General features: G+C 31.1%; 4 protein-coding genes across 21 annotated transcripts in view; 2 read left to right on the top strand and 2 right to left on the bottom strand.

Annotated features, from left to right (window-relative positions):
- Positions 1–3,008: 3,008 nt before the first annotated feature.
- On the bottom strand, positions 3,009–5,584 carry LOC141527048 (uncharacterized). The gene is made up of 2 exons (XM_074242302.1): positions 5,055–5,584; positions 3,009–4,749 (listed from the first exon to the last, which is right to left on the bottom strand). Exon 2 carries the CDS (start codon positions 4,615–4,617, stop codon positions 3,322–3,324), a length of 1,296 nt encoding a protein of 431 aa, XP_074098403.1. The 5' UTR covers positions 4,618–4,749; positions 5,055–5,584; the 3' UTR covers positions 3,009–3,321.
- A 109-nt stretch (positions 5,585–5,693) lies between these two features.
- Positions 5,694–8,032, top strand: LOC141527049 (uncharacterized). Of its 3 annotated transcripts, XM_074242304.1 has the most exons (6): positions 5,700–5,889; positions 6,288–6,359; positions 6,632–6,894; positions 7,038–7,079; positions 7,162–7,203; positions 7,293–8,032. In XM_074242304.1, exons 3-6 carry the CDS (start codon positions 6,725–6,727, stop codon positions 7,513–7,515), a joined length of 477 nt encoding a protein of 158 aa, XP_074098405.1. In that variant the 5' UTR covers positions 5,700–5,889; positions 6,288–6,359; positions 6,632–6,724; the 3' UTR covers positions 7,516–8,032. The 3 variants fall into 3 exon arrangements, with proteins under 3 accessions (XP_074098406.1, XP_074098404.1, XP_074098405.1); XM_074242305.1 differs by lacking the exon at positions 6,288–6,359 and having other exon boundaries at positions 5,694–5,889; positions 6,746–6,894; XM_074242303.1 differs by lacking the exon at positions 6,288–6,359 and having other exon boundaries at positions 5,699–5,889.
- An 834-nt stretch (positions 8,033–8,866) lies between these two features.
- Polr3g (RNA polymerase III subunit G) lies at positions 8,867–11,450 on the top strand. The gene is made up of 2 exons (XM_074242188.1): positions 8,867–9,005; positions 10,429–11,450. Exon 2 carries the CDS (start codon positions 10,501–10,503, stop codon positions 11,215–11,217), a length of 717 nt encoding a protein of 238 aa, XP_074098289.1. The 5' UTR covers positions 8,867–9,005; positions 10,429–10,500; the 3' UTR covers positions 11,218–11,450.
- Positions 11,451–16,014: 4,564 nt separating this feature from the next.
- Positions 16,015–25,491, bottom strand: part of LOC141526969 (uncharacterized) — a 92,417-nt gene continuing 82,940 nt past the window's right edge. For all 16 annotated transcript variants that reach the window (XM_074242150.1, XM_074242151.1, XM_074242152.1 and 13 more), the window contains 3 exons: positions 22,541–22,822; positions 22,185–22,459; positions 16,015–17,121 (listed from right to left, as the gene is read on the bottom strand). In XM_074242150.1, coding sequence (XP_074098251.1) covers positions 16,756–17,121; positions 22,185–22,459; positions 22,541–22,822 — 923 coding nt within the window. In that variant the 3' untranslated portion in view covers positions 16,015–16,755. The remainder of the gene's footprint in view (positions 17,122–22,184; positions 22,460–22,540; positions 22,823–25,491) is intronic.

Genomic DNA, 25,491 nt, shown 5'->3' with positions numbered 1-25,491 from the left:
TTCATTATAAGTTATAAAAGTGACTGTTGTGTCCAATGAAAGACATATAAAAACTCCAAAATCTGTCGAAGGGAAGCCTAATACAGAATAAAACGGTTTTAATTTTTTGAAAAAGCAAACTGCAAAAAAAAATAGATTATTATGAGAAAAAAAATTTTTTATAATACCAATTTGATTACTTTCAGTAATAATTGTATTGTTACTAGTTTGAATTGAATAAAAAAATTTAGGTGTTTGAATATTTTCATATTGTGTTGAAGATTCTTTTAAACCATCTATAATAGGACCACAATGGTGAATTTTATATGCCTTAAATCCTTCATGATCATAGTTATTATCCAAGTGCTCAGAAAACTTTAATTGTTCCTGAATCCGATTATAAATTTGTTGAAGCAGTTGATTATTTTTCCTAAAGTATGCTCGATACATTTTCATGCTGTTCTCATAAATAAAAGCTGATATGGAGTCTAGTTGACCGTAGAGTTGATAATCAAGTACTAAATGTGTAAGCCCATGAGCGTTGTAAGAAAGAAATTCTAATCCGTGAATTACTACAGCATCTACTACGAACTTATCAAGTGCTTGTTTCGCAAACTCGATAGCTTCAGGTGACGATGAATTATTTAATAGAACTCGCATAGACGCATGGAGCAATAAAAAATGGTTATACTGCGCATCTGCAATAATTCCACAAAAAACCACAATAAATGTGTAAAAAAGCAGCTGTCTAAATTCTGTGGCTTTGTATTTTGTATATTTACATAATTCTCGCGGGTTTCTTGCGAATTCCCGAGGACAGTACATTTGCAATGTTATTAATCGGTTAGATAAAACATCCACTAGAAAGTTTTCCAATTTTTTTGGCTTATATTTACCAAAAACAACCGACTCTATAAGCTTTTTCATAACACCCAGACAAACTAGGTGCATATAATCAAATGGCACCTGCTTAATATGATCGATAGCGAGGTCTTTTAAGGGGCACACCTAGTGTAACGGCCTAAAAAAAACGTGATTTTTGGGAATTTTTATTAAAAAAAATACTTTATCAATTATTTTAAAATTTTAAGAATATATTTATACATGTTTTAAGAATACATAATGAAATTTTTGTAGAAAAAAATTAAATATTTTTTAAGTTATCGTCGATCTCTAACGGCGCGAAAAAAAAAAGGTCCTTCACTGCTGCAGTGATTCCGGCCTTCTCCGTGGATGAAATCTAAAAAAAAAATATCTCGTTAAACTAGATAATATTGTCTGTACAATGACCTACGATAAAAAAAAAAATCAAAAATTGACAATATGGCGGCGTTTTAAAAAAAATAGTCGAATTTTACCTAAAATTTTGGTCGTTTGTGGCCTGCGAAAATTCGATTTTTGATCAGATCAAAAAATCGATAGGTCATTGTACGGAGAACTATATATAGAACATGTAAAAAAAATTCGATAGTGATCGGATCATTTGTTTTTGAGTAATCACTGCAGCAAATGCTGTTTCGGAAAATGCTGTTTCGAGAAAAACGCGTTTAAAGATAAAATGATCGTTTCCACTGTTATAAGTGGTTTAAAATCATATTTACAGCTAATCTGCTATTCCAGGGCCATATAATACACCTTCCTCTTCTTCGAAAAGGGCTTGTTCAGCTGAAGAAGCTTTTCTTCGAGATGATCGACCTTCTTTTGAAGAAGCCCTTTGGCGATAATCAGCGATTCGTATTCTCGTGTCGTCCTTAAGAGCCGCAAAATCTCTTGCTGCAGGTCCAACTATCACTCCCATTACATTGAATATCTTCAAATAACCGTCATTAAATATTGCAGTTGCAAAATTATTTGACAATTCAATAGTTTTGAAGCCATTATGAAGATGCTTGGGTGAAAAGTGCCAAAGTAAACCGTTGTAGCTTTCATTGTTGTTTTGAGTATTGTTAATTTCTTATTAATGTTCTTTACACTTCGGCAACGTGTTCCCATTATTTTTTTCACATGTAGATAGCATTCCAATTTAGCAACAGGAATATCATAAGGATTCAAATCTATAAGTCCTTTGTGGGTAGCGCTATCACCATCACCAATATAGCGGGTATATTTTACACCATATTTACTAATGGAACGACCAAACATGTCTTTTACACTATCCACTTCCATTTTTGAGGCAGATCCTTTATGATTGGCATCACATTCTTCATCGTGTAATGATAGCCATTCCTCTTTTTTTTTCTCGCTATCTTTTTTTTTCTTCCAAAAAACACAACTCTGACAATATGTAGATTTTACGCATGAATCAAGAATTTTCTTGCTGTATTTTCCTGCCAGCGTAACTACTCCAAAACGGGAAGTATGGCCACGTTTTTTCCAGGTACCATCGCCGCTAACAGTCAAATTTGTCTCCGAATTTTCTTTCTTTAATGTAAGCTCTTTTTCTTCATTTATAGCTTGCTGCATACTGAGCTTACAAACAGTTTCGGCTGCAATCTGTAAATTCGTAAAACATCCCGCAAAAGTTTGGTCGTAAAATTTGCATGCTAAATCCATTAATCCACAGAAAAGATTTATCCCATTTATTCCGATGCCCAATAGACGCATCACAGCAACAATACGTTTATTTATTTCAAATGCGTTATTAATCATTGGTCCAGAATTAATATACGAATTGCCACATTCACAAATAATAGCAATTTTGAACCCTAGGCCTCTTGAACTTGCTTGATTGAAAGTAACTTTTTTTGACAGGTTTTACACACCACTAAATTACTAATTGCACTAAAAACTGATAAAAATTGCAAAATACAATATCCATGAGATGGGTCAATCACAACATTATTGTCATTATTTTGTAATAACTTTTCTGCGGACGTACTGGTATTCGCAGTAGATTGCTCAAATGTAAATCTATTTCCGGTAAACTTGCGTTTTTTCGCAATTGATCGATGCTTAGGAACATTGTGAGTTCCTTTTTTATTTGAATATGAAGATTGATCACTCATTTTCAAGAAAATAGTACGTGTAAAATTATGATGCGCTCGATACAACGATCACAATGAGACTAAATGTGTCTGGCTCCGAAAATAATTTACGTGGCAGTAAACGAAAAATTTCTAGAAATTTGTAGAAATTATTATAATGATATATTTTTGTATACCTGAGAGCCAACAATAGAAACTGGAATCGTGTTATAGGGGCTGGAAGAGACAATAGACTCTGAACAATACTTCAGGTACGTCTCGCAGCTAATGACACTCTAGCTGCCGAGCGGCTGCTCTTTAAAATGTTATAACTCAAAAACTATTTGATATATCGATTTGAAATTTTAATATGTTATTTTTAAAGGTGTAATCTACCGAAATATGAAAAAAAAAAAAATCGACTTTTTCGAAATTTCACACTAGGTGTGCCCCTTAATGCTGAAACTTCATTATGATGCTCTTTATCAACCATTTTCCTGTAATCAGTATCATTCCTTAATGTATGATCAACACCTGGATAACGTTTCGAATGTTTAAATGTTATTCCTCCGACGTAGCATCTTGAGCAAGGATATTCCGCTATGTGAGTTTTATGGTTGAGAACATATGCACGCGCAGGAGCATCTGCTATAAAACATCGCACTTGAACAGGTATTAATTTATTTTCATAAGATATACCTCCTTTAAAATTAATCTGATTTACTTCTTCAATAAAGTCTGAAAGAAATTCGGCAAAACTACTAGGTTTGCTTTCTCCTGTGTAAACACCTACAAGCTCGGGCTTATCATATGGTACATTAATAATGCGAACTTGGATTGGCCACATTTGAATTTTTGAATTTGCTTCAGCGCCGTCTGTACTAAAATCAATTTTCAACTCATCTGGAATTGAATCAGGATTCACACGGGATAAAATAAATTGAAGCATTAACTCCAGTCCAATATGCAGATACTCTCCAGGGGGCACAATTTTAGTTTTAATTTTCTGACGTGGTGTATTCAACAATGATCTTGAGTCTTTAGGTAAAAAAGTAAAATTTGGATGTGTGCGCAACACTTCTAATAAGGCTTTACTTTGAGTTAAATTAATTTTGTTATCTATTATACACTTTGCTAACTTTTGTTTAAAAGTTTCTTCGTCATAAGAGATTTTTTTAACATTGCATGGATTCCGGTTGTTACATTCCAGCAAAAGCTCTTCTGGTTTAGTGCCATTAGTATTAGCGTCGACTTTTGCACTCTTTGTATTTATATTGTCTGGAAAATTTTGATTGAAATTATTTTTCGAATTTTGATTCTGGTTTTTAGATTCCAGTGAAACCTCTGATACATTGGAGTCAGAAATTAGATTGTTGTTGTTTGCATTAAAAAAACGATCATTGTTTGTGTCACTACTAATTTTTTCTTCCTGGTTAAAAAATGTGTGACAATTATTCTTGGTAATATCAACAGTATGTGCAATTTTTTCAGAATCAACATTATTATTTACAGAATGGTTATCTTCAACAGTAAGCTGATTTTGACTAGTATTAACCATTCTATCCAATGTATCATTATGTAATTTTCGTAACTTCCGTTTACGTCCCTCGGATAATTGGTCCCATGATTTTCGGCCATTTGGTCGATCACCAAATTCATTTATACTGAAATTCATAATTAATTCACTAAAACCAGCAAATTTTTAATGAATAATTTCTTCAATCTTCCTTATAAATTTTTCTATTCCATACGGAGTATACTTTAAAATTTTTACTCCAATACATTGACGTGACTATTACTACAGAACCTACAAAAAATAGAAAATTGATAAATTTCAGTTCATTTTTGTGTCTACTACTCGGAATAAATAGTGAATATGAATTTAAGTAACTAATGACTATTATTCAATTATAAATAGATTAACTAATGGTGAAGAGAGTGACATTTAGAAAAAAATACACTTTAAAACTGTTAATGTTCTTAAATTCATTTTTTCACTTTTATTTAAGATTTTTTAATTTTTTGATTTTCTTATCAACAAAAATTAATTAATATATGCCAAATCCAAAATCATATAATATAATTCATTCAAGTCATTTTTTTTATACTTACTTTTTTTGTCATTTACTTGTAATTTATTTATTTGTATTACTGATTGTTATTTTATATCCAAAAGCTCTTACGATATATATATTTTATATTATTTATTTTTGTATTTATTTTGTTATTATTGGTTAGCTTGCAGGTTACACCAGTAAATAAATGCAGTAGTTGAGCAAACGCAAGATACATTCTTTTTTTTTAATAAAAAATTATTTATTTGTGGCTGGCTCACTTTCTACTAATTCATTTAAGTTACTTTTTGCAATAAATAAATTGGTACAATTCTATTCGATATTTTTTTTACATTCAACGTAATATCTTATCCACCATTTTCTCTGCATAGAATGCACGTGCGCCAACATACAAATGCCAACGTGCAAGTCTCCATTATCATTAAATATGAATTCACTTGTTTTTATACACTGATAATTGGCCATTAATTTATTTGTCAGACCTTTTTTTTCAGGTTTCTTTTTACGCCTTAATTATTTATTGATTGAAAATGAGCATAGCATTTAAAATTTCCGTTCTGTACATTCACCGTTTACTTACAATATTGCGACATCTACTGGCTATTTTAGCCAAAAAATTAGATACATTCAGAGTAGTTGAAATTACGATAGACAATAGCGTCCATTTGCATCCGTCATTATTTAACATCCGTACTCGATAATCACGAGCTTCTTTTTTATATTTATAACAACATCTGAAGATTTTTCGTTTACTTTTACATAATACTATTTAATTACAACATTTTTATTTTATATTATTTTGCTGAAGGCATACTCTGTTGTCGAACCGAACTTTGGCTTCTATTCTCTACAAAATGTCGAATTCCGATGAGGTGAGTTGTTTGATATTTTGTGATGAAAAGTTAACAGAACTTCGGCAATTATTTTTTATATATATAACTATTATTATCAAATCTACAAAATTATTAAATTTACCATTTTATTTGCAACACATATACATATCCTTTCTATACATATAAATCCATTCTATTTTGTATTTTTTTTTTTTTCATTTCATCATGAAGAAGTGCCTGAATTGATCTTCTGAAGAATTTTCAGAGCTAATGTATCCTAATATTATAAAAAAAATAATATTATAACTACCATATTTTATTCAATTTTTTAATAGTAGTTGAAGAAGTAAGTGAGTGAGTAAGAGTAAAAGTTGAAAACAGTTGATGAAGTATCTAATGACACTAACTCCAAAATAAACTTTTTTCGCTCCATATAGATCATAATACTCATTTGCTGCGAACAGTTTTGAGTGAGTTTGGTATGATTTGTACGTAGGTACTTGGTGAAGGTAATTTTTTAGTAATAATCTTAGGTTTAAAGTAGATATTTCTAAGTGTATAAATAAATTTAGTCTAAGGTAATTAACTTATATATAGGCTTTTAATGTAGAATATTATCCTTTTACCTTATAAAAAAAAGTTATGAAAACAATTAAAAATAAATACCATACTTGTTTTTACTATTTAAATTATTTTTAATTTTTTAGTTGAACGGAATATCATTATTTTTAATAAAATTGTAATTAAAAAATATATAATTACTATAATTTTAATTACTTAGGGACTAAGCGATGGAAATTCCAGTGACGCATCTACGACATCAAGAGCGAAGAAACACCCCCAGTATCAATATTCTATAATTAATTCATCTCAAATGTTGTTGGCAAATTCGCAGAATTCCCAGATTTCTAATCCAAGCGGACGAGCATTAAAACCAATTGGAAACTCCAAGCAGAGAGTTGTCATAACTCGACCACATTTGACTCAGACGCCTCAGTTTGATGAACTTCTTCGTCAAGCAAAACAAACAAATGCTTTATTGATGTAAGTTTTTTTATATAAAATATTTAGTGACGTACATTTTTTAATGTTCATTGTCTGAAAGTAAATCGAGCGATTGGTAATGTAAAAACATTCTATGTTTTTTGGTTAGAGATGTTATTACATGAAATATTTTTTTTTTGTAGGCAAATAATTGAAAATCAAACTGCGGGAAATTATAAAATAACGTAAGTAGATTTTCTATGTAATTCTAAAAATTTTGTTTGTTTTCAATTTTCTTGTTTCCTAATGATATTTTTTTTTTCATAGACAACTTGCTGAAAATCAAGCAGAGACGACTCAAAAAATTACGTGAGAATATTATGCAGTAGAATTTTTAAGAATCTTCTTTTTGCTTCTTTCAACCATAGACGTTTTTGAATGTTGCTTTCTTTTTATAGGCAAATTGAAGAAAATGTAAAAACGGTTATTGAGGGTCAAAAAACCAGTAGAAGAGTTGGACCACCTACTTTTTTACCCTTTAAAAGTCACGAAGATATTGACAACTATGGCGAGATGGATGATGACGCAGGTTTACACTTTGTAAGAAAAATAGAATGGAGGAACTCTTTCCTGATAAAACAACGGACCAAGTTTTTGCTACTGCTGTACAAAGCGCTTTAAAAGCTGCTGTATCTCGAGTGAATAACAGAAAGAAGAAACAGTTGGATGGCACAGTAGCGAAAAAGAAGGCTCCAAAACGTAAATTACCCGAGGATTATCACAAACAACCATGGAACAATTCTAAAAAACGTCAAGGAGACGATACAGTACTTCAATCATCTGAAGGATCTGGTCAAAGTAGCAAAGGAACCCCTGCCATACACGAATCAGAAAATTCTAATAATAAATTATAGAAACTCGAGAATAGTTTAACATCAAAATGCACGGGGTGCTCTGTTATTTTTTCGCTAAAATTAGTAACATAAATTTTAATACCACATGACTGTGATTGTAGAATGTTTTTATCTGTTTAATTTTTTTTTGCTAAATTTTTTTAGCAGCATTTTATAGAACAAGTGTGTGACCAATAACATAAAAAAGTTTCATCTTACGGCGATAATTAATACTTTTAAAGTTAATATTTAATTATAAAACTTTTATAATATTTGATAATAAAACGTATAGGTAAAAATAAAAATTTGAGTTACATTTTATTAAAACCTTGTTTCAAATTTTGGAGGGTTTTTCTTTTTTTTTATATACAGCGCCATCTGTGAATGACAGCCAATTACTGTGACGACGGTAATTAAGGGAATTAATTTTACAACACAATTTATCGACAAATCATCACCCTCACGGTAAAAAACCAAAAACTGCAATCGACAAATTTCGCTGTTCAAGTTGCCCGCTTGTTGCTGTTATAATAAGCAGAGAAATGATTTCGGTAAAGTTGACTTCAAATTTCAGCCGTACATTGCAAGCAACTTTGACCAAGCGATTGACGGAAAGTTGCGGACGAAAAGGCTATCTGGGAATTTCAAGGGATTGTATTGAATCTTTTCATCACGATAATTATTATTTTCTAATTTTCCCGCAGGTGTAGATTTTTTATGATCTTTGAGATGTCATCAAGATTCCTAACTTTGCCTATAGAGAGTGTTGCGATCAGCTGCTCCGTAAATTAACATGAATCACAAGCGATTACCCTGCATTACCCGTAGGTCAGTATGAGTGTCAGCTGCAAACAGAGCGCGCGTGAAAAATATATATAAAATTCTAACCTAAATGTAAGTAATAATGTTATTTAGTTCTTTAAAAATAAAAATACTTAAAGAAAAATGATAAATGTATTTTATGTAAATTTTATTATTGAATAATTTAATAGATAAACAGTATGACGACGTACCACGACGACGTTGAACTTGAGGATTTTAAATACGACCAAGAAGATAATTTGCTGACTTACAACTGTCCATGTGGTGATTTTTTTGAAATAACTCCTGAGGAACTACTTGAACAATACGAGATTGATCCAGAGGATATAAAGGCAGTGTGTCCTTCGTGTTCTTTATACGCCAAAATCATTTGCGACGGGGCATTTTTAGAGGTTCTTGAAAAATTAACAAGTAAATCATACAAACCAAAGAAAACTTTAAAAGTCACCAATTAAGGTTAGTTTTTGTTATTTATAATTTTTAAATAATACTAAAGTTAGATGAAGGTTTTAATTTTTAATTTTTTTTTTTTTTTTCATTTACTAAATTGAAACGAAAAAATGTTTTTGAAAAATTGCACTTGTATTCTAAAACATTCTAAAAATTTTGAGATGTCGGCGGCTAACTTAATTTTCAGTATTTTTAAATATAACTTTTTTGTGGGTTGCGGTGAACCAGTCAGATCGACAACATTTCGAATTATCAAAACTCTAGAAAATTTTAAATTCTGCTACATTCAAAGTTTATCAAATACATTAGCTTAAATAAAATATCAGCCGAAAAACAATTTTGTAAATTATAAAACACCGAGCTCTTGAATATAGATAAACATAAATCTTATATTCCTTAAGAGTTAAAATTAATTTAATTTCAAAAAAAGTTCATTCCGACATATATTCATCTAAATAATAATTCGGTCGAAAATTACTCATCCAAATAACTATATATTTACATTTTTCAGCTAAATCAGTGTTCGTCTATTCATTCATTTTGGCGTAAAAATTTTCGTTATGTTTTTTAATTTATTGAGACTTTGTGACTTTGAAAAATTCTATTAATATAGCTTTAGTTTTTTTCTCTATTCAACACTATATTTTTCGGAATTTTAAAATTTGTAAAATTAATTATTTTGAATTACATTTTATATTAACTTTCCAAGTTCTAGTAATTTATTAATTCGGAATGTTGTCAGTCTGACTAGTTGACTGCAACCCACTTTCTTGCGATACTAAAATTAGTGGGAATCTTAAAATTTTTCAAAATTTGTGAAAAAATAAATTAAAAACAAAATTCTATGTAAAAATTTCAGAAAATTATGAATAATACTAAAATTAGTAGACACCTGACAATTTTTAAAGTTTTTATAACCAATCAATTATTAAAAAGAAAAAAATTTTTTTAAATTCGCACTTGTAACTTTTAAATTTCTACGTGTGGAATTTTTTTTGCTAAATTTTTTTCATCATAATTTAATTGTTATTAATATCTTAAAAATTGTTAGGTGTCTATTAGAGTCAGTATCATAGTTATGAATGCAACTTTGATGAAATATTTTTTCAGTACCAATTTTTTTGTGAAATAGAACTAAAAATTATCATAATACTAATACTGCCTTAATTTTCATAAAATTATCTATCTCACAATAAAAAATTTTGCGTCAAAGCGTCAAAAAATTTTGTGTTAAAAATTTGTAGGTTTAATATTTAACACTTTTTTGTGTTAATTTAACACAATAAATATTAAATTTACACATAAAAGTGTTAAATATTTAAGACAAAAATTTTTAACACAAAATTATTTGACGCAAAATTTTTTACTGTGCTGCTAATTTCAATCATCGTATTTTTTTATAACAAAAAAATTTCTTTAAATGTTTCAGGTATCAAAGTTATAAATTCACTAAAAATAATAAATTATTCAAAATAAGCCTGCAAAAATTAATATTTAAATAATGACTGGAAGAGGAGGTAGAGGAGGAGGAGGAGGAGGAGGACGAGGTGGTCGGGGTGGTGGAGGACAAGGTGGTCGCGGTAGCCGAGGTCGTGGTGGCCGAGCTGGAGATGTAGATCTACCTGCTGGAGTGCAACAATCGGAAGAACAGCCGCTCCAAGTGACCCAGCCACCACCAAATTTTCCTCCTATAGAGCACAAAGCACCAAAATTACAAATAACAGATGAGTGGCCATATCTCTTTGAACTTAAACGTGACTACGCCGAAAGTCTCTTTGAGTCAAGACACAACGTCGACGTTAATAAGAAAAAAGACATTGATCGCTGGTCGGATCGTTTGGCCGCGGAAATGGTCACCAGGTCTCGGTATGATAAATTCTGCGACTGGACTGTCATGCCCGTGGAGCTGAAACCTAGAGGAGAGAAGCGCAAGGGAAAGACAGCGACCAATCGATCCAAGAAGAACAAAGAAGTCGATGTACTCGCCAAACTCGCCAAGCTAGAAGAAGCCGAAGAGAAGACGGATAAGGATCCAGATGACTTGGAAGAGGAAGAGAAGAGCAGTGATGAGGAAGAAAACGAGGACAAAGACCCCGAGGAGGATCTTGAGGAAGACGAGGAAATGGACGAAGGAACTGACTATGCAAATAATTACTTCAAAAATGGCGAGGAGGACGAAGAAGAAGACGATGTTTATGAAGAAGGTGGTGTTTTTTAATAAATTAAAATATTTATCTTTAAGTTTGTTAAATAATTATCGGTCTCATTTAAAGTTTTGTTAAAATTAAATTTAATTACTCTGTATTATTGATCATGCAGGCTTTTGTATTTGTAATTATTAATTACTAGTTATAATAATTACGAATTATGAATTTATTATTTTAATTTCTAATTATATAAATAATATCATTAAAATTTAAGTGAAAATAAAATTAAAATTATTAATTAAAAGGATACTTTACTAATTATCAATTGATATCAATTATTTCGAGTCACAGGAAGCGTCGGCGTTTTTTTATTACGAGTATTTCAATTTCTAATAATTCATAATAATATATAATAATAATATATATATATATATATATATATATATATATATATATATATATATATATATATATATATATATATATATATATATATATATATATATATATATATATATATATATATTTATATAATATATATAGCCATAATCATTTGTTTATTTTTTTTATCATTCAATATATATATTAATATTTAAATAAAATCCACCATTAAATATAAATTTTAGTTTATATATACTTAATAATTAATAATTCAACTAGAGTTTAAAAACAAAGACGCGAATGTAATATAATTAATAATTATAATAATAATAAAATAAATTATGTTCATTCGTGCCTTTCTTAATTAAACAATATCTTAATCATCTTTTTTTTTTTTTTTGTATAATTATAACTGTAATTATTAATATTAATCACCTAAAAAGCTTTGTAACTTAACAATTAGGATAAAATTATCAGGATAAACTCCAGTCTTTACAATTATCAACTAACACTCAAGTAAATTAATTAGATTTTTTTTTTAGCAAACAAATTAAAAGTAAAATAAAAATTCACAACAATCACATGCGTTACAGTTTACGTTACTCATTAATTACGCGATCAATGCCTTATTTTTTTTTTTTTTTTTTTTTTTTTTTTTATTTAATTACTTTTAATAATCAACGATAACGCGAGAAAAAATTGTATAAAACGTAATTACTGCAAAATAACAGACTCAGTCATGTCAATTATTTTGGTATTTTTGTTTTATTATAATAATTATTTTCTATTATCCATCCGTATACTGTTTTGCAAAATATGAGAAAGGTGTTTGTTGTTAATTAAATTTTTATTTTTATTTTTATTATTTTAATAATAAAAGCTTTGATTAACATCAATTACATAATAATTACCCTGCAAAACTAATTGATAAGGCAACACCAGAGGCCAATAATTAAAATTTTCTCACCTTATCTTTCACTTTCTCTTATCACCACTCTCATTACATTAAATACAATTATAATTAATTAATTAATTAATTATAAATAGATGATTAAATATACGCGCGTTTTTGAATTAATAAATAATAATAATAAATATAATTAATAATCATTATAAATAATAGTTTCGCATAATGAGTTACAAATTCGTTGTATCTCCAATCTTAAACTCTGCAATTGTATATAAACATTAAATCAACAATAAATTTTATTTATCATTAATTATTAATTATAAATATTAATTTCTCGTATTTTAGCAAAACAGTACTATACGGTATTAAACCATTTAATTGCATAAAACTTCCATAACCATTTTTAATTAATAGCTTTCATCGTGTTTTTAACCTTTAATCATCCATTTAATTGTTTATATTGTATAATTATCGTTATTATATGATCTATCTATTTATAATAGGCATTACGGACTAAGGCGGGGATGCAAAATTAAATCCCGGGTTGCCTTGATCGCTTGGGCATTATCCACAACGATTATCTTACTCTTGTTAGTTAATTAATTAATTATTCATTAGTTTATTTAACTTTTTTATTTTTTAATTTTAATTTAATATTATTATTAAGTATTTAGTTTTTTATTATTAATATAATATATTTTTCCCTCATCCTACTTGACCCTCTCTCTCCTGCAGCATACCACTACTTTACTCCGTAATCCCTTGTACAAATAACACCGAATCCGGGATTGTCTCACTGTTAATATAATTGATTTATCGTTCCTAGAAGCTCATTTTTTAAAAAAATCAGTTCTTAATCGATAGTTCGTATTCGTTAAATTTAAACAAAAAAATATATGTAAAAAAAGGCTCGTGACCAGCACGTGAGTAGTCGATCCATTTGCATCTAGAAACGACAATCGAGTCTATTTGTTAACTTTAAAATATTTATTCAAGAACAAAAAAAAAATACATTCGGTTAATCAGTGCCCTTTGGTCATCAGGACAAAGGGAAGGATCACATTGGTTTTCAAATTTATAATTATTATTATTTTTTTTTTTTTTTTAATTTTAATTCCTTTTTTATTTGGAATTATCCGGATCGTAAGACAAGTGCCTAGATTTAAGGGCAGTGTGAGCTTGCAAAGTGCTTGCTTTTATTTAATGGTACATACTATTTAAAAATACTTAAGTTAAAATAATAAATAAATAAAAATAGGGTATGCCGCCAACAGCTAATTAATTTTATGCGAGAGAGAGGCTGCGGGTAGTACAGATCTTTATATTTGATTAATTAAATAAATAAATAAATAAAAAGCAAAGGAGTGACGTTCCTTTTGGTAAGCTAAACTTGTTTGATCATCGCTAAACTCTCTCGCTAAATCCCGAATCCTACGTTCATTTCCGTCAGTCATTATTATAATCATTATTTTTTTTTTCTATGGACTTGTTCATTTTTTATTAAACTCGTTTAATATCTTTGTTTGCTTTGTCTTAACTTTTTAGTTGTTTGGTTTGTTTAAAATTTTATAATGTTTACTACGGTTGGTTGGTTTGTCTTGGACTTTGGACGTGGATCTGGATGGAGTGTGGTACACTGGTGTATTTTTAACGCGTGAGAGAATAAAGCTCATTATATATTGCTATATTTAATGTATAATAATGCAATCATTCATACGTATTTAAAGTTCATCCGGTTGATGTTTATCAATTTTATCTCTTTATTGTTGATGTTTACTTCTATCAATTTCATAGTCTTCGCTTGGTATTTCACTGTAAAAAATTAACTCAGGGGAGTTAAATTCATTCCGAGGCGAATTTTATTTAGATTATTAATAGAATTCACTACGCGGAGTGAATTATTTATTTCTTTCATTAAATAAAAATAAGAAAATAGTTGTTACTCATTGAAAAATTATAAAATTCATTTTCAATTTTAATCTATATTATTAAGAGAATTAGCAAAATTTTGTGGCCAGTTAGAAATGACCTTGTATCGTGTGAACTATTAACATTTTTAAAGATATAAGCTCACCCCGACATTACACTCATCGAGACCTTTCATTTGAGTACCCACATCAATTTTTCATATATTTATATATATTATATATATATGTATACATGAAAAATATATGAAAATTCATGTGGGTATTCAAATGAAAGCTCTTGATGATTATAACATCGGGATAAGCTTACATTTTTAAAAACATCAACAATTAAAAAAGTACAGTGCAATTTAATAAAATTCATTATTTAATAAGGCAAAATTTTATGCTAATTTATTTTATTCAAATTAAACTTTTTTTTATACTGATAGAAATAATTTTGTTTTTGAAATTTAATTTTTTTTTTTAATTCGATTTTTTCTTGTAATTTTTTTATACAGACAAAAAAAAATTTTTTTTTATTTTTATTTTTTTTTACAGACGAAAAGAAAAATTTAATATATTTTAAAGAAGAAATTTGTTTCAACTCAATAAAAATTGATTTTAGTCTAAGAATTTCGTACTCGGATGTATTCCAAATTAAAATCCAGATTTACTCCGGAATTACTCCCAATTTTTTACAGTGTCTCAATTACTTATGTGAATCTTGGATTTTATTATTTCTGGTGTTATAAATGCAGTATATTATATTATCCACGGCTGGATAAATTCTCTCATGAAAACACCAGCGAGGAAGATAGTTCCCCGAAGTTGACAGTCAGCAGCGTTAACTTTTAATTTTTAAAGTTAAGTTATGCGTTTTATTTATTTTAAATATTAAAAAATGTTGATTAAAAATTTTAGTTTTTTTTCTTTCTTCGCTACTTAAGTCATCCATGGCAGAATAATCATTTGTTTATTATTTTTTAATTGTTTAATTCTATCTATTTTTAATCGACAATCATCCACACGCTAATTCCACACTAATTTGTCCCTCGGGGAACATTTCTTCGGGGTTTGCTTCAAAGCATTTTTAGCCAGTTAACCAGCGTTAATGCAAATAAATATTCAACTAACAATAAATAATTACCCATTTTTGCTTTTAATCGTTATCAGTTTAATACTGATTTTATCTAATTGTCCTTTATAAATAAAAAGATGTATATTAAAAAATGTAGACGGAATTTTATAACGTAGAACACTACGTTTTTTTTTTCTTTTTATGTACTGATCTCATGTATTTTAATATTTCTTCGTGCAACCTATCTAAAATTTACTTTTATTATTCAATGGTTAAACAAATATGGAGATTTATCATGAGTGATTATGAAATAGAAGCGTTAATAATTATCAATTTAGTAAAATTTTTTTTTTGTTTATTTTTATTTTACGACCAGTTTTTTAAATCAAGTTTTTTACAAAAATGTAAAAATCAGTAATAAATTAATAAAATAAAATTTTCCGTAAATTAATACTTTAAATGTAGATATTTAATAACAAAGAATAAATATTCTTTCAAATAAACTAAAATTCTTTGAAATCAAATAAAAAAAGTATTTATTTATAAGGAATTTTATTTTATTAAAAAAAATTTTTCCCTTATTAAAGATTTTTTCAATTTTGTTAAATAAAAACTCGTTTTAAAAAACTGACTCCTGATTTCAAAGATGATTTAAAAAGCTCGTGATTATTCAAAAGCTTAACCGAAAGCCGAATTATTAATAAATAGTGCTTAATCAATGAAAGTGATAAACAATAATACCATCATCTTCATAAATGTAATTATAATCATTAATATGATTAGTGTCAATGATATTAATAATCCGATATCATTCCAAACCGATTTCTCGCATCACAAATCGACAATCTAAAATGCATGAAGCGGACTATTGATTTATACGATAGCATTTGAAGCTCATCAGCGAGTAAATCGCTACTCTGAATCTGGTATTTGTCATTCTATTCCTCCATCTCCAACTCTTCCCCATTATCATCATTATCATCGTGGTAATCTATTTTTGTTCAAGAATTTCCACACTATCATCACGCTCTAGAAAGAACAAGCACACGCTTAATAAAGATGACAAGCACCTAAAAAACTTGACACCCTGTTAGATTAGGTGTTATCATTTTTCATCTCATTAAACATCTAATTCATTCATAATCAAAATCATCAAACCCAAGGTCTTCATCGCATCTTCATATTCATAGAGTATCAGTATCAGTATATAATAATAATAATAATAATAATAATAATAATAATAATAATAATAATAATAATAATAATAATAATAATAATATTAATAATAACAACATTAATTATTATTATTATTAATTAATAATAAAGGTAAAATTTAAGCTTGATTATCAGAGCCCTTGCCCCAGAATTTATCAAATCTATTGCGAGCAATCTCGAGCACGTCACTCGCGACCGATCGTTGAGCTGAACCTGGACTCAAAGCTGGCGCTTCAAGCACGTGATAACCGGATCCTGTGGCGACGGGTGCAGTCGCCTCCGATGCCGGGTCCTCTGCTTCCAAGACTCGGTACCCGGAACCGCCGGATGTTGTTGAGGTCGTTGTTGGTGCTGTTGCAGCTGTCTCTGCTTTACTCTTCTCGAATTCAAAAACTGGATCTTCTAGGCACCGCAAGCTCGTACCTGCTACGGGTTTTATCGCTGGGTTCTTGGGTTCGTCGGGTTTCTCTACTGCTACTGAAATCTGCAATTTATATTGTTTCAGTAACTTGTTCAAATTCAAGATAGTCAACATATATACTAGGCGCAGGTTATTCAAAATTTTATATTCTGAGTACATTCATATTTTTTTAGTTCTAGTGCAATTTAAAATTTTTAAGATTTTAATGTAAGTAGCTATTAAGTTAAGAGGGAACACCACTGTGACGATAGAAAAAAAGAGGTGATTTTCGGGAATGTTTTTGACAGAGAAAGTAAAGGAATTTGGGGATCGAATTTTTTTTATTTTCTTAAGGGTACATTAAAGATTATTACCCTAAATTTTTATTAAATATATTGAATTATTACAAAGTTATTAACAATCTCGTAGAGCATTAAAAAAGGTATTGTGGTTTGAAAATTCAAAAAATAATGTTCTATGAAACTTTTATCAAATTTTTGAGCTCAAAGAGCTCAAAAACATCATTAGTGCAGTTTTAAGCGCTTAGGTATGGAATTAGCGGGAAATTACAGGGATGGCCTTCAGGGTCAACCGTTTTCCTAATTTTTAATTACAATATACATAATTTGGATACTTTTTAAAAAAAAATTTAAAAAATAATATTACTGACAGAATCAATTTCCGTTAAATTGATGGAAGATATGACAGAAAGAACTTATAGAACCAACAAACTATTTAAAACTTCTCTAAAAAGTTAATATAAAAACTCGACTTCCACAAAAAAATATATAAAATCGTGAAAAGGTACAAATTTAAATCAATATCTTTCTGATGGTATCAAAACTTAACTATAAAAATTTCTTTTAAAATAACAATATGTTTATCACAAAATTTTTCTTATTCTTTTAGTTATTTATATTACAATTGACGGCTTTTTATGTAGTTAAAAAAAAACTACTATTTTATGCCCTTTTTTTATTCTTGTTTTAAAAAATAAATCTAAAGATCGTGAAAAATTTTAATATTATCAAGATTTAAATTCTGAGTCAAACATGTTAGAAAATTCCAAAAAATGTATTCAAAAACAATTAATCCAAAATTTTAACAATAATCGATTTAAACAAATTATTTATAAAGCACTTGTCATGAAACTTGTAGTACTAGATTAGTTATTTCGATGATAGGTTTACAACATTCAAATGCGGTGGTCAGAAGCATGTCAGTTTCTTCAAACTCCCTCGGGAAGAAGCTAATAAATTTAAACTCGCCCGCATCATTTACATAAGTCTAAAATTGTAATGTATCAACTGAGTGAACGGGTGAATTTACTTCAAGTTGTGCAATAATTAATTGAATATATCACGAGTACATTCTTTGAATTCTAATACTAATTCTAATTCTAATAATAATAATAATAATAATAATAATAATAATAATAATAATAATAATAATAATAATAATAATAATAATAATAAATTCCTCCTTGGACAACAACAATCCCTTTGTAGGACGGCAAGTAAGTATATCTAAAAAGATAACTTACTCCCAACAACAGCTTGACGCGGTAAACGAAGATCTCCGTGCAAACATCCTGGAGGATTCCACCCTGCTCACTGTGAGCCAGGTTGTGTATGGTGCAGCAGTTTCGGCTTTTCCGAGAGAGAGACAATGTCTCTCGATCGAGGCAAGGTTGAAACAGCGCATCTCACAACTTGGCTTGAAAATTGACATGTCCCGGAAACAGGTCTCCCGCATTCAGTGTGTGATTGAGTACGACACAACTCAAACACCATACACGCCCCGAATTCGGCGCATTGCTGCTGAACTTCGGTGGCGTCATCACACACTGAACAAGAGTACTCTTCATGTCATCAAGGAAGAGTCTCTTAATAAATTGCGGGCTCTAGTGGCTGCTAAAAAGTCATTAGAGAAAAGGCTGAAGCGGTTGGTCGACAACTCGTTGTTTCGATCCAGCCCTTCACGGTTTCTGACACCAAAGACCGATGTTACCGGGAATTATCCAACACCTGAGCGGGTGGAAGCTTTTGGACTGAGTTGTATGGAGATCAACCAAACGTGAACGCCAACACTCCAGCTCTGCACGACTTCAAAGTATTCTGTCGGGAACACCGTCGACAGAATGCTGATGAAGAGAGCCCTGCAGTCAGTGTGGATGAAGTTCGTTCAGCTCTAAATGGCAGCAAAAATTGGGCTGCCCCGGGACCAGACGGCATTAATGTCTTTTGGTGGAAGAAGTTTACTTCTACCCACCTCCATCTGGCCCGCATATTTACATCATACATTAGAGCTGACGATCCGATTCCGGACTGGCTTGTAGAAGGGCGAACCGTACTGATACCTAAAAAAGGTGACTTGTCTGACCCTAAGAATTTCAGGCCTATCACCTGCTTGAATGCGGTTTATAAAATTTTTACAAAAATTTTAAATAACCGTATCTTGCAGCAGATAGAGCCTGTATGGCAACAGATATATGAACAACGTGGCAGTAAAGAGGCCTGTCAGGTTGCAAGGAGAACCTGATAGTGGATCGATGCGTCTTACAAGATGCGATCTACTATCAACGCAACCTGTCAATGGCTTGGATTGACTATCGCAAGGCATTTGACTCAACTCCACATGAGTTAATTTTATATCTACTCAAATGCCTGGGAGTCAATCCCGACATAGTGGAATGTATTCGGCGTACAATGCAGCTCTGGCGAACGCGATTTCACATTGGAAGTGGAAACGCATTGCACGTAACCGGAGTTGTAGAGTACAAACGAGGGGTCTTCCAAGGCGATTCCTTGAGCCCTGCTGTTTTGCATTTCACTGCTGCCTATATCTGTTGCTCTCCGTAAAACTCGTGGGTACTCTGTGGGGCCTCCGGGTGATCGAAGATATTCGATCACCCATCTGTTTTACATGGATGATCTGAAGCTATATAGTGCTGATGAAGATCATCTACAAGCAGCCCTCAACATCGTAGCAGAGTACACACGAGATGTCGGAATGTCTTTTGGGTTGGACAAGTGTGCGGTCGTACATCTGGCGAGGGGTAAGTGCTCTGATACTGGTGATGATGTCGAATTAGTGGATGGGAGCGTCTTAAGCCAATTAGACGCCGGGGAGTTGTATAGATATCTAGGAATGGAAGAGCACCGCATGCATGCGGTCTCTGAAGTCCGAACAACTCTCCAGAGCGAGTATGTTAGGAGACTCCGGAAAATTTGGTCCTCCGAACTTTCCGGCAAAAACAAAGTCTCAGCTACTAACATGCTCGCTGTCCCAGTCTTACTATACTCTTTCGGTGTCCTGAAATGGACCCGAAAGGATTTACGAGATCTCGACATCAAAACCCGTAAGATCATTAATATGAATCGGAGCATGCACCCCAATTCATCAGTCGCCAGATTATACCTCTCCCGGTCCATCGGTGGGAGAGGTTTGCAGAGTTTGGAGCGGCTTCACGACCGTTTGGTCCTGGGTTTAACTCACGAAGTTGTCAATTTCACTGCAGACGAGGATGACTTTCTTATGCAAATTGTACATAAACATGAAAATGCGCATAAGGGGTCATTCTTGTATAAGGCAGCAATATATGCGGCAAGAACCCTTGGTCTTGGAGAAATAAACGCTCTTATGGAACTCCGAAAGGAGGAATTTAAGAGCGTCATCAGGAAACGCCGAGGAAAAACTACTCCTTGGCGAACTGATGGACAAGTCCATGCACAGCGTGTTCTTTAAACACGTGCGTGATCATGGCTTGTCCATCCAGCTGACGTTTTCCTTCTTAAAGTCAGCGGGCCTGATGTCCGAGACTGAAGGGTTCATATTTGCCTGCCAAGATGGTGTCATTAACATTCTTGAGTACCGTAGCAAGGTGCTCCAGGTGCAGCTTCCGGACACGTCCTGTAGGAGGTGTAGACAACATCCGGAGACGCTTATGCACCTTTTGTCGGCATGTCCAGTGCTGGCGAGAGGTGCATATATCCAGCGTCACAATGCTGCCCTGAGAGTACTGTACTACTATCTTCGTCATTGCTACGGTATTGACGTGACACCAGTGCTGCCTTATTTGCCAGGAGATATTCCCCAGGTTGTTGAGAATGACAGTTGCAAAATTTATTGGAACATGCCATTTGCAACAACCCGGCGGATAGATCACAACAAACCTGATATTGTGCTCTTCGACAAGGCCACTCATGACATTTATGTCATTGAGTTCTCGGCCCCGGCTGAATACAACATCTCAGCCAAAGAAGAGCACAAAAGACAAATATATCAGGATCTCCTGTTTGAAATTGGTAAACTTTACCCAGGTTACCGTGTCAAGCTTGTCGTCCTGATTGTTGGCGTCCTAGGAGGGATGAAGCAGTCTTTTGTATCCTCACTTGCCAAAGTTCCAGCTTGCTCATCAAAAGCTGAGTTCTTGGCAGTTAGGATGCAGAAGGCTGTTTTACTTGGTTCTCTCCGTCTCTTAAGGGAAATGACTTTGGCCTGCTGTGATCACTAACCGCCTTGTTGTGCGGAGTGGTCCAGCAGTAACGGACGGAACTCAGGCTGGGCCCTCGGAGAATCGGACTCCGGGGATAACCCCCCTGAGCATTTAATAACAAAATAATAATAATAATAATAATAATAATAATAATAATAATAATAATAATGTTTAAAATATACTTCGAAGATCGGTGACTTTACTTATTAAAAAGAATTTATTATTTTTTTAGGCCAACTTATCCGATCCGTTTGATGAAGACTATTCAATTTTTATTTATTCATTATTTCACCACAATATTTCGGTTGCCGAAAGAAGTTTCACTGAGTAAACAATCACATCTTTATATAATTCTGATAAAAATTGTCTTAAACAAATCTAAAAAATTTTAATTATTATACATTCACCCGAGGATGGTATAAGTGCTCATACCGACAATATTGTGGTGAAATAATTAATAAATAAAAATTGAATAGTCTTCATCAAACGGATCGGGTAAGTTGGCTAAAAAAAATAATACATTCTCTTTAATAATAATAAAAAAATAATAATAATAAGACTGAAGCTTCTTAGGAATGTGACTAGAATATTAGTGACATTGATAGTGATGTGGACGTCGTAGCTCTAAATAGTAAATAGATGAATTAACCTTATCACTTTGAGTTGGAGTGGGTGTACCCTGTAGATTGGTTGGTAATGGACTGTCCCTCTCTGAGTCCATGTCCTTGTGGCCATTTAGCCCGGTGTAGCTCCCCAGTGAGACACTCTCGCTCTCGGGGGACTTGTAGCCCGAATGCTGAGAATGCTGTTGCGGATGAGATTTGTGCAGAGCTGCTAGTTCCGGCGGTGCTGATTGCGGTGTTGAGTGAACTGTTGGTGCTGCCCAGGTTTTCGCTTCGCTGTGAGGTCTCGTCAGCGGTTCCCCTAAAATAAGTAATTAATAATCAATAATTGATTGTGAAAACCAAGAAATGAATATTTATTCAAATAGATGTTATTCCTTACCCTCGAGGACGTTTTGCGTCACCGTGAAGGTCTTGCCGGTGTCCAGCGGCACTGTCCAATTCACCGGCTCGGGAGAGCGCATTATCATCTGCTCTGGACTCTTTACCCGGGTCGGCTCCGGTGGACTCTTTATCACGGGCTCGTCGTCGAACCACGGGCAGCTTGTTACCACCGCGGTCGCCGCGGGTGCTGACACGGTGGCAGCTTGCGACGGAGGGGTCGACGCCACGCTTGACTCGCCGCCCGTTCCATCCCCATTCATATGCTGCGGCTCCGCGGTCACTGGAATTACCAATATTTGAAGCTTATTTTGCGGCTGTTTTATGTTCATTTAAATTCCATTGTCGACACTGCTCCTCGTTCTCGACGTTTTTTTATTTTTTTACTTTTTCGACAGTATTTTTCTGCTTTTGTTTAATTACAAATTTTTTAGTTTATTTAGAACCTGGATAATTTGATTATTCATCATCATTTTTATTTTTAGTATATTTTTTTTAAAGGAAAAAACGGTTCTGTGAAAATTACAGAAATTTTATTTTTATTTCTAGATATCAAGACTAACTAAGGTACCCGCGGGTAATAAGGCCTTAGTGATAGAAATGCTATTTAAAATAACCGCTTTCACTAAGCCTTCTCTAGTAGAAGCGTCTAGCATAGAAATGTCGCTACAAGTTTATAGAGTCCTGATACAACGTTCCTTGTCTTCTATATTTCATCATCCGTCATATGCTAAAGTAGCGCAGAAGAATTCCTAAAAAACGATTTGAGTAAATGGTAAACATTTTTTATAATTTTATATTTAATAATTTAAAATCATTGTTCTAATTTTTATCAACATCTTAAAAAGTATTGTTGCTCAATTTAAGTGATGATTAATCTCTAATATTAACCTACCGTAGTAAAATAAGGCCTATTCGCAAGGTTTTTTAAAAAATTTAATTTTAAGTTTGTTTGTATTAATTTAAAAATTAACGATAAATTGCAATAATTAAATGCAATATTTTCGATTTTTTTCAAAATTTCCCAATAACTAGGCCTTATTACCCGCCGATACCTTATATGAATATGTGCTAATAGACAAATTTTTTAATGTTTGTTTATAAATGATTTTCTAACATAAGATGATTTAAAAAATATTTATCAAAAACTAATCACTATTTTTTTATGATTTAAAAATATTTATTAATAGTTAATAAATCAATTTTTAAAAATAATGTGTGAACTGCGAATAAATATTTTATAACTATTAATAAATGTAACTTTATTTTCAAAGAATTTCATTTGATAAAAATTAAAAAATAATTTTTTGTATTTGATAAATAAATTAATTTATTAATAGTTGATAAATTATTCTATCAATTTAAAAAGAATTAAAATTTTGTTTCATACCCGAAATAAAATAAACAAAAATTTTTTAAATATTTCACTAACAATTTATGCTTTTATTTCATTTAAATTTACTTTTAACATTAATATCTATAAATTATCTACACTAAAATTTAATTTGAAATAAAAAATATTTGTATCTGAAATCAACCAAAAAGTTCCCCTTGAAATTTGAATAAATAAGCAAAATAGAATCACGATAACAAGGCACTTATGTAAATTTTTTTCTTTCAGTTCATTTTTACTACTACTGGGAATCGAACCCTGGTCCTTCGAATACCTAAATTTTTACATCTAACAAAAATCTCTATAAATTTATGTATCTACTGTATTTAATCTGAAATGGTCATATAAATTTTGAATTTCATAAAAGTATTTAATGATTAAAAAACATGTTCCTTATTAATCATGCAAAAATAGTAAAAAATTTCTGCCGTTGACATTGAATAAAAATTCTGGTATAATTTTATTCACTATTAAACTATTAAATAAAACAAACCGCGTAATTTTTGTGGATTAATTTCTGTAATTTTCACAATTTAAAAAAAAAATTACTTTTAAAATAAAACTAAAGATGATAATTACACAACGAGCCAAAAAGCCGTGCAGCAGATTTAAAAAATTTATACGGTTTATAATTTAAATTTACAGCAAAAAATAATCCAAGACGATAAATAAAAAAAATAAATATAAATAAAGTCGACGTCGAGGACGGTAGCATGGATTTAATGATAAGCTTTTTAATATCAAGAATTTGCAGACTTCCTCACAAATATCGAGCTTATCTACTGTTAAAGTAAACATTCATTAGCACATATATAAACATTTATGTATTACTATTTATATTAATAGTAAAAATTATAACAATTACTGTTATTGAAACAAAATCAAAATCAGACAGTATCAGATTGTTCATTAAAATTATTTTCAGTGGATCATATATCGTGCGATTAAACAATTATTTTAGGGTAAATAAGTGTAGCACATTTACGTAACACACATTGCATAACATATCAACATCAAGTTATATTAAATCCACACACAACAGTACAACAGTACAACATATATAATATAACAGTCAAGGATTTATTAATAGCATACAACAATATATGTATAACAGTGAACACAGACTTAAAAAATAATGACGCAGAGTAAGAGTAAGAGAGAGCATATTGTTAATCGATTGGATAACTCAACCGAGCAAATAGATTGATAGAGAAAGGAAATAAAAAAAAGAATCAAACCGAATGGATTGGATTGGATTCTACTCGATTGGATTATAAAGTACAAAGGAAGAAAAAGTATTAGCAAAGGAGTCATATATGACCGAGATATAGAGAAGAAAAAGAAAGGGATCAGTAAAAAGAGGCCAAGAAGCTGCGGTGGTGAGATTAATGATCCTTGGTTTTGAAAAAATAGAATACTGATTAGATGTGATGGGTTCCATGTGTGTGAGTAAATAAATTTGTGACACTGACACGAAAAAGTTCATTTGCGTAAAAAGGTTAATAATGATAGTGGTGAAGAATATATTATGCAGGAAAAAAGTTTGGAAGAATTACCCG

The sequence above is a fragment of the Cotesia typhae genome, unplaced genomic scaffold (assembly GCF_013202065.1).
Source record: "Cotesia typhae breed Kobodo isofemale line unplaced genomic scaffold, CoteBio_Ctyphae contig_4, whole genome shotgun sequence".
In the NCBI taxonomy this organism is placed as follows: Eukaryota; Metazoa; Arthropoda; class Insecta; order Hymenoptera; family Braconidae; genus Cotesia; species Cotesia typhae.
Note: the sequence above shows the minus strand (reverse complement) of the source record. Positions and strands in the feature narration are given on the sequence as shown.